This window comes from Lepisma saccharinum, chromosome 1 (genome assembly GCF_977018435.1).
Source record: "Lepisma saccharinum chromosome 1, izLepSacc3.1, whole genome shotgun sequence".
In the NCBI taxonomy this organism is placed as follows: Eukaryota; Metazoa; Arthropoda; class Insecta; order Zygentoma; family Lepismatidae; genus Lepisma; species Lepisma saccharinum.
Window position 1 is genome coordinate 102674545 of NC_139229.1, and position 14553 is coordinate 102689097.

The following is a 14553-nucleotide window of genomic DNA, read 5'->3' on the forward strand; positions in this document are numbered from 1 at the left end:
CGGTATTTTCGTGAATACATTTACACCTCCGTAAATTCTGCAATATGAAATATTATTGTACAGTGGCGGCGATTAGGGGAAGAAGGGGTCAGTTGCCCCAAACTTTATGCCACTTTTGTCCCCACACCATGCTAAACCTCCACCGGACATCGAATCCGGGACACCTTAATTACAAGGCGACGGAGTTACCACTACACCGTTAGGGAGATCCTTGCACATTTTCAAACGTACATTTGAAATGTGTTATCAATACATGTTGCATTTTAAAAACATACAAAACTTGCTTCCTCGTCTTCGAAATATTTCCGAGGTGGATTTAAAGTGAATAACCTGTTTGTATGTCTATGAGCGCGAGTGTGTGTGTGTAGATTATGCAGTAGATTGAACAAGTCGTTCTAGTGGAACAGGAAAGACAAATAGGAATTTGGGGCCAGGTTCGGATTTATGGGAGCTTGGCGGCTGCAGCCCCGGACCTCCATTGGGAAAAATATTTCAAAAAGGTCACAAAGCGTAAAGAACGAGATATTTACAAAATGTAAACTATTTAAAAAATATATAACTAACTAACTCTCCAGCCTTCTTGAACCCGAGGGTTTATGTCTGCAACAATACAGGCCTTCCATCTGTCCCTATCCTGAGCAAGATCTATATACTCTTTTCCATTCCTACCAATTTCCTTTAGGTCCATCTCAACATTATCCCTCCATCTTCGTCTTGGTGTTCCTACTGGTCTCTTACCATCAGGTTTCCCAACAAGAATCCTGTACACTCTTCCTTCCTCTCCCATTCGGCACACATGGCCTGCCCACCTAAGTCTTCTTGATTTAATCATTCTAATAATATCTGGACATGAATATAAATTATGTACTTCTAAATTATGTAACCTTCTCCAATCACCTGTTTCCTCATCCCTTTCAGGCCCAAATATTTCCCTAAGGATCTTATTTTCAAATACTCTCAATTTATATTCCTCTTTTAATGTAAGGGACCAAGTTTCACATGCATATAATACTACAGGCAGAATTACTGTTTTGTATATTTTAACTTTTAGTTTCTTAGATATTAAACGATAAGACAAAAGTATTTTTTAAAAAATATACTAACCCAAAAGTTATAACTGCAATTTTATACAGGAGCCTCATGATGTTATTAACTCCGGGCATTCATATATATAAATCCAAGTCTGTTGTGAAGGGGAGGGGGTATTTCTATAGCAATTATGAGAGAACTTAGTAAAATGGAAGGAATTCTATCGCAGCTCTCAACATTAAAACTGTATAAATACAGCTGGAATTCTCTCTCTCTCTCTCTCTCTCTCTCTCTCTCTCTCTCTCTCTCTCTCTCTCTCTCTCTCTCTCTCTGCCCGTAATGCAGATGCAAAATTGCTGAATTTCCAGCAGCGGTACCGCCAAATTGTTCTGATGGCCTTGTATGTTTATGGGGTGGCTCCATAAGTAGAACACAGACCCTTCGCTTGTACAGCGGCGAGAGGGGAGGAGGAGAAAGGCCTTTGCAGAGACTTTCACTTTTCTTCCTGTTAGCGTCTTTTGCTGCAGTGGCGAGATGAGGAATGGAAAGGGGGGGGGGAGTTTCTGGAAACTGTCCAAGATGTTCACATAAATTGGCGATTGCAGCCGTAGGAGATCCAGCAAAAAAGGAGATTGGTTGGAGGAGGGAGACTGGCCAATTAAGTACCTTCCGAGCTAACTGCAGCTTCTTCAAACCCAGAAGTAGAGCGGGGGAGGGGAGCGGTTTTTTTCTTTCAAGAATTGGACTAAATAAGTTAGTCCTTTTCCAACCTCTTGCTTAGGATCGATCAGGCATTGATGTGCCTTGTTGTCACGCAAATGTTGATGATGGTGCTTGAAGTTCGTTGAATTGAGGGAAAAGCATCTACGAGGGCCGTTCAAATTGTTCCCACACTATGTTTACTGCTGTTTACACACAGATTACTTTGATTTTGTCTCTGTTTGCGCAACCCACATGCAATTTTGCCACAAGAACTATTCTAGAAAATTACGTGTATTAAAACATGTGTAAATTTGCCTGTTCTTATCGTCATATCTGATGCAAGCATTTGTTGTGAGATTTTACTAGTTTGCCCGTTGAAGTGAGGCTGTGTAAACTTTATTTCTCACTGTGTCTTCACCTATTTCAATTATTTTATGTCGGTTTTCTACATAATCGCGATCATGATAACGAATTATAAACTTATGAATTGGACGATGGGACAAACACAATGCCATCCCAGGGTTCGAATCTGGAATCTCTAGCTTTGTGTCGCGTTGTGCTGACCACTAAACCATGGAGGCAAACTCCTTGGCCTCTTAGCACTCTGCAAATGGCGGATGACCAAATGTGTGGTATGTCACTTGATAGATTTGTAAAATTTTAATAGCATTCAGAAACAACCAACAGTTTGCTACAGGTCAATCTGTCACAAGCTATCACCGCGCATGCGTGAACAACAGACAGGGGAATACTCAAACGACACGTGCAGCTTGTCGCGTCGCCTCAGTTCGAAAAGCTGAAGGTTGGCTTGCAAGAGACACGCGTCGCTTCGGTCTGAAAGCTCCCTGAATTGTAAACATTGTGGTCATTTTATAAACAAATTTCCCATTGTTGTTATTCAGGTGTACTGCAATCTATGGAACATGCAAAACACTAAATTAACTATCCTTAGAATTTGCTTAAATAACGAAAGATAACACACTGAAGGCTAAAAGTGAAATTTGATAAGGAATGATTAATGGCATAAAAGCAATTTATGCAAACACTCACATCGCACGAAAGACCTTTCGCACTTCAAGATAACGTAAACACAGACCGAAGCATGAAGAAAGTTTGCCTACAATGCACGGAATGAATTTCTTTACTCAGAATGGCTATGTTTACCTAAAAGATTAACGTAATTCTATAGTTATTTAGTGGAGAGAATATTGACACAAATATAGTCCGCGTAAAATTGCCCGTCTGTCTTTTCTATATCAGTTTGCTCATTTTGAGATCTTCAATATCTAGAGAGAAGTCGCGATGATGCAAGTGGTAGGGTGTAGGAGTGCCAAGTGGGAGATCAACTTTGTGGGTATAAAGGCGGGTGATGATCACATCACCTAAATGTGCCCTACATCGAGAATGTGATCTATCTTATGGCCTCACACGTGCTTTCATGGCACTGTGCAATTCGCAGGGATTATTATTTTTTTTTTTACAATGTCGTGAGCAACAACTTTAAAAACATGCTTAAAGGAAAAATATTAATTTTCTTGACGATTTATGAATGAATTTTCAAGTGAAGGCTTTCAGGAAGTGTTGTGTGTGGTTGAATTTAAATTAAAATCTCATGAGCACAGATTGTATGTACAAAATTGGCAGTTTTCTATTCAAAATAAGCCATGGGAGAAATATTTTTATATATATAGCGTGGCCAAAGTTGAATATTTTTACATATAGTGTGAACAAAGTTGTGTATGTAACAACACTCTACTATTAAACTTTTGTCCGTTCGACGCATTCGTATTTTATTGATTTGCTTTTCATGTGTCGTAGATGAATTCCGTTACAGATCTACATGCTACTTACAGAGTTTGTTTTCAAGAGTAGCTGCAACTGGGCATTGTACTAAAATTACTAAGTGTATACGATTATACGATAGTTATTTATAAATCAATTATGTATTACTGCCGCTGCTATCGTCTTTCTCAAGGAAATTAATTTCCTAGTTAGTATATATATATGAGCTAGTTTGATAATATCTTGGGAGTTTTTAGTTTTGTTTCTGGACGGTGGTAGCGCTACTGAACGTTGGTAAAGCCATCAGTAAGATACGTCACATTAATTTATACTCTTCGTATATAATTTATTTTATGAATGTTTTTTATAGTTTGTTCAAACTATTTTAAATAATATTACGTGTATTCAATCAATAATATGATGAATTTTAATTCTGTTTAGTGAATGATATACATATCAGGATTTCTTTTCATAAAATGAATATAATATATAATTATTATAAATAGTTTACTTTCCAGTGTAAATAACTGAACTGGGTTACTTTACATAAGAATAACTCCATTCGTAATTACATTATTTCGTTGATTAAATTACAATAATTGTAACATAGTGACAACTTGTAGAGCGTAAGTTTAAGAATATCATGTTCACTTGGTTAGAAAGATTTTAATTTTCAGTGCGTGGTTGCTACACATTTAACACCCGTAAGTTCCAACGTTGCTATTTATGAGTACAGGTTAGGGGCTTTAATACTTTGTAGCATTTTGTCTTTTCCAGTTGGCAACACTGTGTTGTAATTTGTGAAGTTTAAAATGGGCAGTTGTAATTCCCAACCTGGGAAATTGGAAGATGAGGGAATGAAAGGTATCTGTGGTAAGAAGCATTTAATAAAGTCTAGCACAAAGGCAGCAGACACCATCCCTCGATGTTGTGCGTATTTCACAGACCACGACAACCTTCTTATCCGTCACGCTTTTTTATTTTTCCATATATTTTTATTTTTGGGTTACCCGTTCCGATAGGCATGAAGGATTAGTGATGATGAATAACGTTCTATCCTATAGCTGCTGATTTTTATGTATCATTAGGATATTACATATATCGGTGGTATTTTAACATTTAGATATTTCACTATTATGCAATCTAAGTATTTCGAAATTTTGATATTTCTATATTGTAATATTTTCGGTATATATAAAAAAAAGTAAAATAAAGTGCTCCCCTGTGCTTAGCACCACGTCATGAAGGCGTATAGGGGGTGTGGGGGTAACGCCCCACACTTTCTTGATCCGATCATGAGTGGGGGTGATGTGATCAGCATCACGCCCCTGACCGCCTTTACCCCCCAGGGTTTCCCCCAGGTACCCATGTCATTCGACGCTGGGTGGGCACCGGGGCCGCTTCCAACGTTAGAAAAGTTCCCGGATTTGAACCGGCCGGGGATCGAACCCGGGACCTTGAGCATGGTAGTCAGACGCGTTACCGACTGAGCCACCGCTCAGTATATATAGCCATCGATATTTTGTAATATGCGACAAATACCAAAAACCTGTATGAAGAGAATGTTTTCGCCAACTTGGGGTTTGAACAAAGAATTTTTATTATTTATTATGCAATGGTATGAAATGTTATAAAATCAATAGGGAGCAACTTCTTGAAATCAGTAAGACTTCAAGCCATTGTATGAGCGATTAGCAATCGATCCAAACGGATACATATTAATTACTCATAATTATTTAGTCTAAAGTGCTAAATGGTCCTTCAACCCTCATATCTGACAATTGTAAACAAAGCTTCTGGGCATGAAATCAGTTCATATCCATATGGACTATCCAAATTTATAGAGAAACTTAATGCCTGCATCGATTCTGTTGTTACAATAACACCTATGACAGATACATAAATGATGATAACCCTAACAACAACAATAATAATGCATTCACACAAATAATTTTAAACCAGATAATAGCAATGATAATAAATATTAATAAAATAATATAATAACAATAAATTAACAAAATAACAAACATGAATTATAATAATGACACCACTGTGGAGAAGAGGACATTTTTAAAACGTTTCAAAGGATATCATTAAGATAATTACATCGCTAGGTTTAATATTTAAAACATATTTCACCATCTTCAGCACTTCCTCATCAGTCATGGTGTATGGCACAAGCACTGTAGAATGTAGATAGGAAAGTAACCAAAACACCTAGTTACAGTCAAACCTTGCTAATCCGAATAACGAAAAAGTAACGATGGTTTATGATTACCTATAATTTGGAATATTTGGATCTTCTTCATAAATGGTACTTTCCAACTCAACTAAGTTAACGATTCGTTTCCCCTTCACATGAATTAAATATAAAATATAAATTAAAAAATTATAAAAAAGAATGAATCTGGATGTTATGTGATACTAGGGTTATTTTTTTCTCCCTTTGGAGGAAAATACGGAGTAATGAAGTTCGAATTAGATAGGTTTGACGGTATCTTATTTTTGTGACTTAGTATGCGTGTCCTGTTCAAGAGCAATGAAATGCAGCTACACCTCCTCTGTACGCTAACGAGGCTACGTCAAATAGAACCACAGACAGGATGGTCATCTGTGGTGCTCTGTATTTTCTCTCTTCTCCTATCTTCTCTGCTGTCGACACTTTCTTCTACAACTATGCTATGTTCTCTCCATGCAATCCAATATTTTATGGTAAGCATATTAAACTTCAAATATCTTCAGAGTTTATCGTTTAAGATCTTAGAATTGATGTGTTTATATTTCTCGTCTTTAAAGCAGGCCAAAGTGTTTTAGACATATTTAACAAATTTCGCCTCGGACTTAATCGGTTTGATAAGAGAGGTCTCAAAGAGTAGCCAAACTATTGACGCACCAGTTCGTATCAAACCAAGTCAAAGGCATTTGTTTCGTTATCAAAATCCTTACTTCCTATTGTCAGCCAATTTTCTCTAGTTTCCGTAACTTTATAGATCAACACACTACATAAAATATGTTTCAGTTACTAGTAAGACTTTAGGGCATAAATTAACCATACTTATAAGTTTAAATTAAATTCTGTTCAATTAATGTTTAATATAAGACTATTTTAAACTTTATTATAATGTTGGAGTGTAAATAAAAAGTGACAAACCTACTGAGGTAAGTACACTGCTCCCTTTCCAAGTAGTGATGAAACCTAAGCAAAAATTGTGTCTTAAATAGTCCTCTGTTTCACCATAATTATTTGTCTAACTCGCCCTAAAATTGCCTATCATCATTTATAACACTCTAGAGCTCCGGCACAAATCCTAGAAGATTTCTAGGAATTGTGGGACAATAATTATACAATATTTAATTTATCGTGGTCTGAGTAGGTGGAACTAAAGTTAAAATTGTAAGACTTGCACCTGATAACTCGTCAATCACATTCCTCTGTTTATGAATAAGATTTTAGCTACTTGCATCTGTGTTCGAGTACATCCTACATATTCGCTAGACTTGGTTTTCCAAAGAACATGTCAAACGAAGAAGTGGAAGAAAAGGAATGAGTTTAAACATCCCTGAAGAGAATAATCTGCAGGTTAATTCTTCTACTTCGACTGTTCAAAAATAGCTATTGAATGCTTCTTTTCTTTACAAACCATATGAAGTAATGGGAAAGTAGTCTTGTACCAAATTTTAACATACTCACCTGCTTGTGATTGGCGAAAGAAATCTCTTGTATAACTAACATGTATAGTCACGCAAAATCTATGTGACTAGTTGCTGACGTCATTATAAGCCTAGTATCGATCAGAGGAAAATATAAACATTAACTCTTTTCTCCACGTTCGTGATCTGTCCACTCGTAGAGGCACTTTAGTGTGTGTGCCCTGTGTGTGCGGCCTAGTTCATGCAACGTTGCACACCACTGCACGCACAGGGTTGTGAAATCGTTGTTTCAACGGTTCCGGAAAGGGGGAGGTCATTAGAGTCCTGCAGGAGCGAAAGGTGCCACCTGATTGGTGGCTTACCAATCTTTCCTCCGTGATTTGTATTCTGGAAGTGCAACGGTAACTGTTGAAATACATATACTTGGTTCATAATTGTTGTGTGTGTGTGTTCGTTTTGCATATTGGAATGATCTGTTAGCTTTTAAGTGCTGCCTTGTGTGTAGTCGTTTAATGATACGTTTTTCCCTTCCTTCTTTCCCAACTGAAGACATGGAGGAACCGAAGCCGGAAGGGAAGAACTTTAGGTTGCTGCGTGAGGAAGAGCTCCCGGAAATCATGGATTTCCTCACGGAACATCTCCCGGAGTCGCTAAAGGTAAGTTCCAAACTTAGATCTTCTCATCTTTCTCGGACCTCTATGTTTGCTTGCATCTCATCGGCGTCACGTTGTTCTAGTACATACTTGGTACAGCCTAACAGTCCAGGCCCGTATCCAAGGTTACGCTTCACGTTTTTGTGTGAAATGAAGTGTTAGCGGTAAAGTGAATGTATCGCTTGAATGTGAAGCCGCGTGAAGCGACGAAACGACAATGTTGCAAAATGCAGATCCTAAATACCAAAACAAGATCAATCTCTAGATAAGAATGTTTACCATAGCCTGTGGAAAAGGAGAAGCGGTAGCCACTTGCGCCGTCAAACGGTTGGACAGGAACTTGAAGTTAGAAAGTCATAGACTGTGGCTCAAGAAACTCATACAGTGATTTACTAAACATTATTACATATGGAAACAGAAAAAAATATTGCTCGTCTTAAAGATTGGTCAATAGTTTTTATTGCACGTTATGTATAATAAGTAGGGCTAGGATAATTATGCATTTTGCATATTGCATATGCAAATGCATATTTAAGGATTTTTAACTGAAAATGCATATTTCATATGCAGGTGCATATTTGTATGAAAATAAGTTGATTTGTGCATATTTTTGTACCCACAACCAACACCGAGCATTTATTTATCTTATTTTTCTTCTCCTCGCTTTTCTTTATCTTTTCTCTGTCTTTCTTCTTCCCTTTTTCCTGGATTGTATGAAATGTGCCAAGTACGTCATTCGCACCTCAACAATCGACTAAACTGGATGTATCTGACTTTGTTGCCCTAAAATACAGTCCACTTGTATCTTGCGAAGTGAAACGTGTGTTTTCTGAATATAAGACTGTTCTAGCTGAAAACAGAAGGAGTTTCAAGTTCGCAAATGCAATCATGATGTTGATCTGTAATGTATTGAGTTTCATTTAACGCAGAACCATATAAATTGAAAAAAATCTGTGTAGCGAATGAGCATTCAGAATTATGCATACTCATTGCCTGGCATGTAATCTTTCATAGTTTGTAATGTACAGCATTTATAAATTAAACGGGTTTTTAAAGTACATATTTAAGTGCATATTTTACACTTTTTAGTGCATATTTGCATGCATATTTTTCGTTTTTTTAGTGCATAACTATCCAAGCCCTAATAATAAGTATTAGCCGTCAGTATATCAATTTTATCTCAAGCCATAAAATGTATATGGGTTTATTACTTATAAAGGAGAAAGCACATTTGTGTACTCGATTTTGGGTGTTCAGTTTTTGACATGCTTTCCTATATTATGCATATTGCATAACTAGGACATAGATTTGGAATTCCTTTCAATGGTTAAATTCACCTCTTACTGTCGTTTCGTCATCACGAGGTAAACAAGCGATTGACCCCCCCCCCCCCATGGAGTCTAGAACTCGTCTTGAGTTGCAAATGCCTGTCTAGACTCGAATTATAAATACCGGTCTCTTTCTCCTTTCGAGTCTAGAAACGTAGAGGGCTTAGAACTGTAAAAAGAAATAATATTTTTATCCTGAATATATATACAGCCACGCAATACAGGCTCGCTATTGCCATTAATACACATATACAGGGTGGGGCAAAATAATGTTACCACTTATATGGTGTTTCGGTGGGGCAAAAAAATGTTGACACCGAAAGGGAAACATACACATTTAATATACCCCTTCAACCTGTGAACCAGAAATGTGAATACATTTGAGCATTCTGTCAACCATTGAGTCCATGACCCTTGAACACATGTCTTCCGGTATAGAGCGTGTTACTGTCGAAATTCTGTGTTTAAGGTCTTGTATGTCCAGCGGTTTTGTTGCGTAAACACGCTCCTTTGCCATCCCTCATAACCAGAAATCGCACGGGCTGAGGTCTGGTGATCTTGCCGTCCATGGTAGTGGACCACGCCGACCAATCCATCGTTGACCGAAACACCATATAAGTGGTAACATTATTTTGCCCCACCCTGTATATTAGCTTCATAGTTACTATGAACAAAATGTATAACTTATTTATAAACATTCAGGTCTAACTGATATCCCGAGAGAATCTCCTCATCTTTCATTCATTTTATCAACAAGACGAAGAAGAACAATTATACAGGGTGGTGCAAAAATAGGTTGACAGTTTTTCCTTTGTATTTTTTATATTTTACATTCAGTGGTAGCATTGTGTTGCCCCCACGACCCAAACATTACGCCCATGTATTTCTTTTCTGGGGCATGGTGAAAAAGAAGGTATTCCAAAGAATACTAAACCTACTTAGCATTTGTCAACTGTGAACTGTCAATCTACTTTTCCACCACCCTGTATAACGATCGTTCAGGTTGTTTCATCCCATAATCATCTCATTTGCATAGTTTTCCTGACAAATAGGCTAATCGGGACTGTGTCTACAATTTAAAGTGGGATCCGAACCACTATCGAACCCCAGACTCCTTGAGCACAAGGACACAACGTTACCGATACGCCATCGGCGAGGCCCAAAACTCATTTACTAATATATTCACAGAACCACTGCCACAATTACAATGTCACACTGACCGTTACTCACAATCTGACGAGAGGTTCCCCACTGTACGAACGCAAGCGACGAAGCATCCTGTCTCTCACTGGCCGCTCTTATTACAAAGCTAAAGTATCGCTGCTCACTCTGCAGTCCACACGTGCTTACGAGAGCGCTCTTGCACAAATACGGCGAGTTACCTCACCTGGTTTAAGTAAATAAAAGGAATGGACATTAACTTTCACATCAATGGGGATTTTAAAAATGTTTTGTGGATGTTGTTCTGTTCCAACACAACACAATAATCATATGGAACACATAGATGAATGATTCATGAGACGGATACCCGTACATGTTAAAGATAACGCAGGCAAGGGACATGCTTAACTAGCAATTAGAAAACAGGTAGCGCGAAGTTCGTATGATGCATTGATTCAAGCACGCCAGACAACTGCAATGACGAGCAATTGCGTGATTCAAAATTATAATCAATATAATCTTATGCACTATTACCCTTTAAAATGCGACATTGTGCAGCAGTTGGAAACACTTTCTGTAGAGACTGACTCGAACACGCTGCACTCAAGGTTCTGCCACGATTATAGGTGGCGATTCTGAAGGGTATAATCGGTCGAACGCGTTGTTTGCGTGGTAACCAAGTTGCCAACTATATTTGCCCTTGAGATTTGTGATTTTATGTTGCCAACTTCAGTGAAGTTTCCTACATGCAGGGATTTTCGGAAGTATGTTGATAACGCGCATATACTAGGACTTGTTTTCTGAATGGGCGACACTTACTTCTATCACACTTAATTTCACGATAAAGTTTGTATCCATGTTTTGCCACCACAGATTACTCTACTCTTCTGTGGTGTTGTTTCGACACATCGTATAGTTATTCCATCACCATAAACAGCAACATAATGATCGTATTATTTTTGTTCATTTGCATTATACAGGGTGGTCTAATAAAATGTTTCTCATTTTCTAATATTTGGGAAATGTTTAAATTACAATTATAGAAACCTTATTCGTCTGGCAAATAGCCATAAAACGTATACAATATGTAACTATTATAAATTTTAAAACTAAAATTTGAGTCATAGCCTGGAATAACTTAGAAATGTGGCATTAACAATGATAACAAAATTAAGTAGATGTACAGTCGGAGAAAGAATTACCTGGGCCACGGTACCTAGAATTTCGTAACGTCTTAAAGCCTGTTGTTTATGCAACCCAAATAACAAATTATTCGCTTAAGTTTGTCTGGTGGATCTGAGTTTTCGGGAACGATTGAGCATTGATAGCATGAGTCACATGACTCATGCCCCAGCAACAACAAAGAACAGCTGGGTGCTACGTGGCCTCAAGAAGAACATTTCAGCAACTGGTTTCTTAACCAGTATTTTTCGAGTGATACTAGTCATTGTCAAGAAGGTTCACTGGAATGATGGTTCTCATCACAGGCCCCATGCCACACGCTAATGGTTTAAGTCCAGTTTATGCACTGGACCTACAGATTAAAGTGGGATCCGAACCAAATGTTCCTCTATCTGGTATTGAATTCGGAAGCCTTTGATTACATGTCGAAGACGTTACCACTACGCCATCGGAGAGGCAATGGAACGACTTGAGAAAGAGACGAGTGAAACCATATTTGGCGTAAATTTTAAAAATAAAACAATATTTTGTGGTCACAGTTTCGAACCGTGGGAGAGGCATATATATTTTTTGTCCCATCGTCCATTTCACGAGTTTATAATTCTTCCTCACCGACATGATTAACGCCAGTGGGAGAAGAAAAGCGAAGTAAAATAACTGAAACAGAAATAAAAGGAAAAAGCGAAACAAATTTTATCCATAATATTCTGAAGTCACTTCAGTCGTATTCAAGGAATCCTACATTTAAAGAGAGCCGTGGTCTCTAACTTTTCTTTTCCCCTTTCTTTGTGCTCTCGATTCCCTCTGTCACGATTAGTCTAAAACTAATTAATGCGACGTTAATTAAACAATCCAAACAACAAAACAATGCACAATCAACTGCTCAACATTCCATTTTTTTCGAATCGGAAAACAATTGAGATGCTGTAAAATGAAGCAAGAAGCAGTAATAAAGTGGGAATTTGGTACGGTATAGAATTAAATCGGTGAAGATGTTCCATTTGATTAGATTTTTGTTATTTGGTGTCGCTATTCTTTCACTTTTGGCAAATAGCGACGATGAAGATGATATGATGACATTGATTCACGGACACTCACCAAGAACACCCATGGCCAAGCCGAGATTCGAACCAGGGGCCCATGCTGTCGTAGCGCGCTGTGCTAACCACTCCGTCACGGAGGTTGGTTAGGAGTGAACATTATACCATATTTTGTGTACGCAATTGGGATCAATCAATCGAATGACTAGGCATATTATACAGTGCGTCCATTTCGATCTGCAGCCGAGAGATCGGGAGAAACGTGGCGGGCGGCGCTGACGGAGATGCCGACATTTGAGGCCTGTAATGCCCGCTTATTTTTGTGGACATCTTGCAAAACGAGCACTAACCTGTGTTATAACACGTAAAAGTTCTTCTGTAATTCTTCCAAGTTCCACCCTTATATACACAAATAAATACGCTTTAGAAATGATGTTAAGAGCCACAGATAATACTCTGTAAAACATTTTAATCATAGTTTTGACCAGTAACGTCCTGCTTAAGTTTATATCCTTGAAAGAGTTTTGTGTCGATGGGGATCGTTTGGAGGTTTCGAATGTGCAACACTGTATCAAGATTACGCTGCAGACAAAACCGTTAAAAGTCAATTGTTTTCGTGAGCTTCCTTGCAATCCGAAATCTCCGAGTTCGAGTTTTTTGTTCCTTCGTGACTAGATGAAGACAAGAACTGTGAATGTAGTGGAGAGCAGATGTAAACCAAGAGCGTGTTAATTTCGTACTGTGCGCAAGAGTGTTATTCTTGGTTACTTGCCGTTACTTGTTTGTGTTATTGCAGTGTGTATGTGTGTTGTGTCAGTCAGACGATTGGAATGCCAGCCGCAAGGTTCACGTTAGAACAAAGAATTTTTATGTATGACACTTACGTGAAAACAGACTCGTGTCGAGACGTGTGTAGGCAATTTGTACAGAAATTCCCAGGCGTTTCACCTCCACATAGAGATATGGTTAGACGTCTTGTCCTTAAATTACGAGAAACTGGATCGTTAAATTTTAAAACACCTAAGCAAAAACGACGGATTCTATCCGAAGCAAAACTCGATGAAATTGGTGCAGCGTTAGAACGTTCTCCAAACAAACCTCTACGCCGTGTTTCACAGGAGATGGGCGTGTCAAAATCATCAGCACATACAGCCACTAAGCTACTAAAATTAAAACCGTACAGAGTTTCTATAGTGCAAGAATTACGGCCCCCTGACAACGTAAGTAGAGTAAATTTCTGTAATTGGGTTTTGCAGAATATTGTAGATGGTATTGTTGATCCACAGTTAATATTTTTTTCGGATGAGGCATGGTTTCACTTGCGTGGTCATGTTTGTTCACAGAACAATAGATACTGGAGCACTGAAAATCGCCGAATAATACACGAAGTTCCGTTACACGATGCAAAAATTGGTGGGTGGTGTGCTGTAAGTGCCAAAAGAATAATGGGGCCTATATTTTTTGAAGACACAATAAATTCAGAGAGGTACCGCACACAAATACTCGCGCCGTTTTTTCAGTTGTTATCAGATAATGAGAGACAATATGGGTATTTTCAACAAGATTCGGCCACAGCCCATACCGCCGCTGATTCTTTGGACGCTATAAGGGAGGTGTTTGATGACAGAATAATTTCAAGAGGTTTATGGCCTTCACGTTCGCCAGATCTTACCGTATGTGACTATTATTTGTGAGGAACCTTGAAAAATAGAGTCTACCGAAATAACCCTCATAGCATCGACGAACTAAAAGACAATATAAGGGCAGAACTAGGAAGAATTACGGAAGAAGAACTTTTGCGTGTGAATCAAAATTTCATCAAACGATGCCAGGAATGTGTGAATGTAGGTGGACATCAGTTTGAACAACTCTTATAACACAGGTTAGTGCTAGTTTTGCAATATTTATATAAATGTCTGCATATGTCCATAAAAATATGCGGGCATTACAGGCCGCAAATGTCGGCACCTCCGTCAGCGCCGCCCGCCACGTTTCTCCCGATCTCTCGGCTGCAGATCGAAATGG

General features: G+C 38.3%; 2 protein-coding genes across 8 annotated transcripts in view; one reads left to right on the forward strand and one right to left on the reverse strand.

The window, feature by feature from the left end:
- LOC145998800 (uncharacterized) overlaps nt 1–14553 on the reverse strand; it is a 321949-nt gene that overhangs the window by 144832 nt on the left and 162564 nt on the right. The window lies entirely within an intron of this gene.
- LOC145998817 (uncharacterized) overlaps nt 1–14553 on the forward strand; it is a 189890-nt gene that overhangs the window by 25751 nt on the left and 149586 nt on the right. For 3 of the 5 annotated variants that reach the window (XM_083135471.1, XM_083135497.1, XM_083135479.1), the window contains exon 2: nt 7714–7820. In XM_083135471.1, coding sequence (XP_082991597.1) covers nt 7716–7820 — 105 coding nt within the window. In that variant the 5' untranslated portion in view covers nt 7714–7715. The other 2 variants (XM_083135487.1, XM_083135460.1) reach the window with 2 other exon arrangements.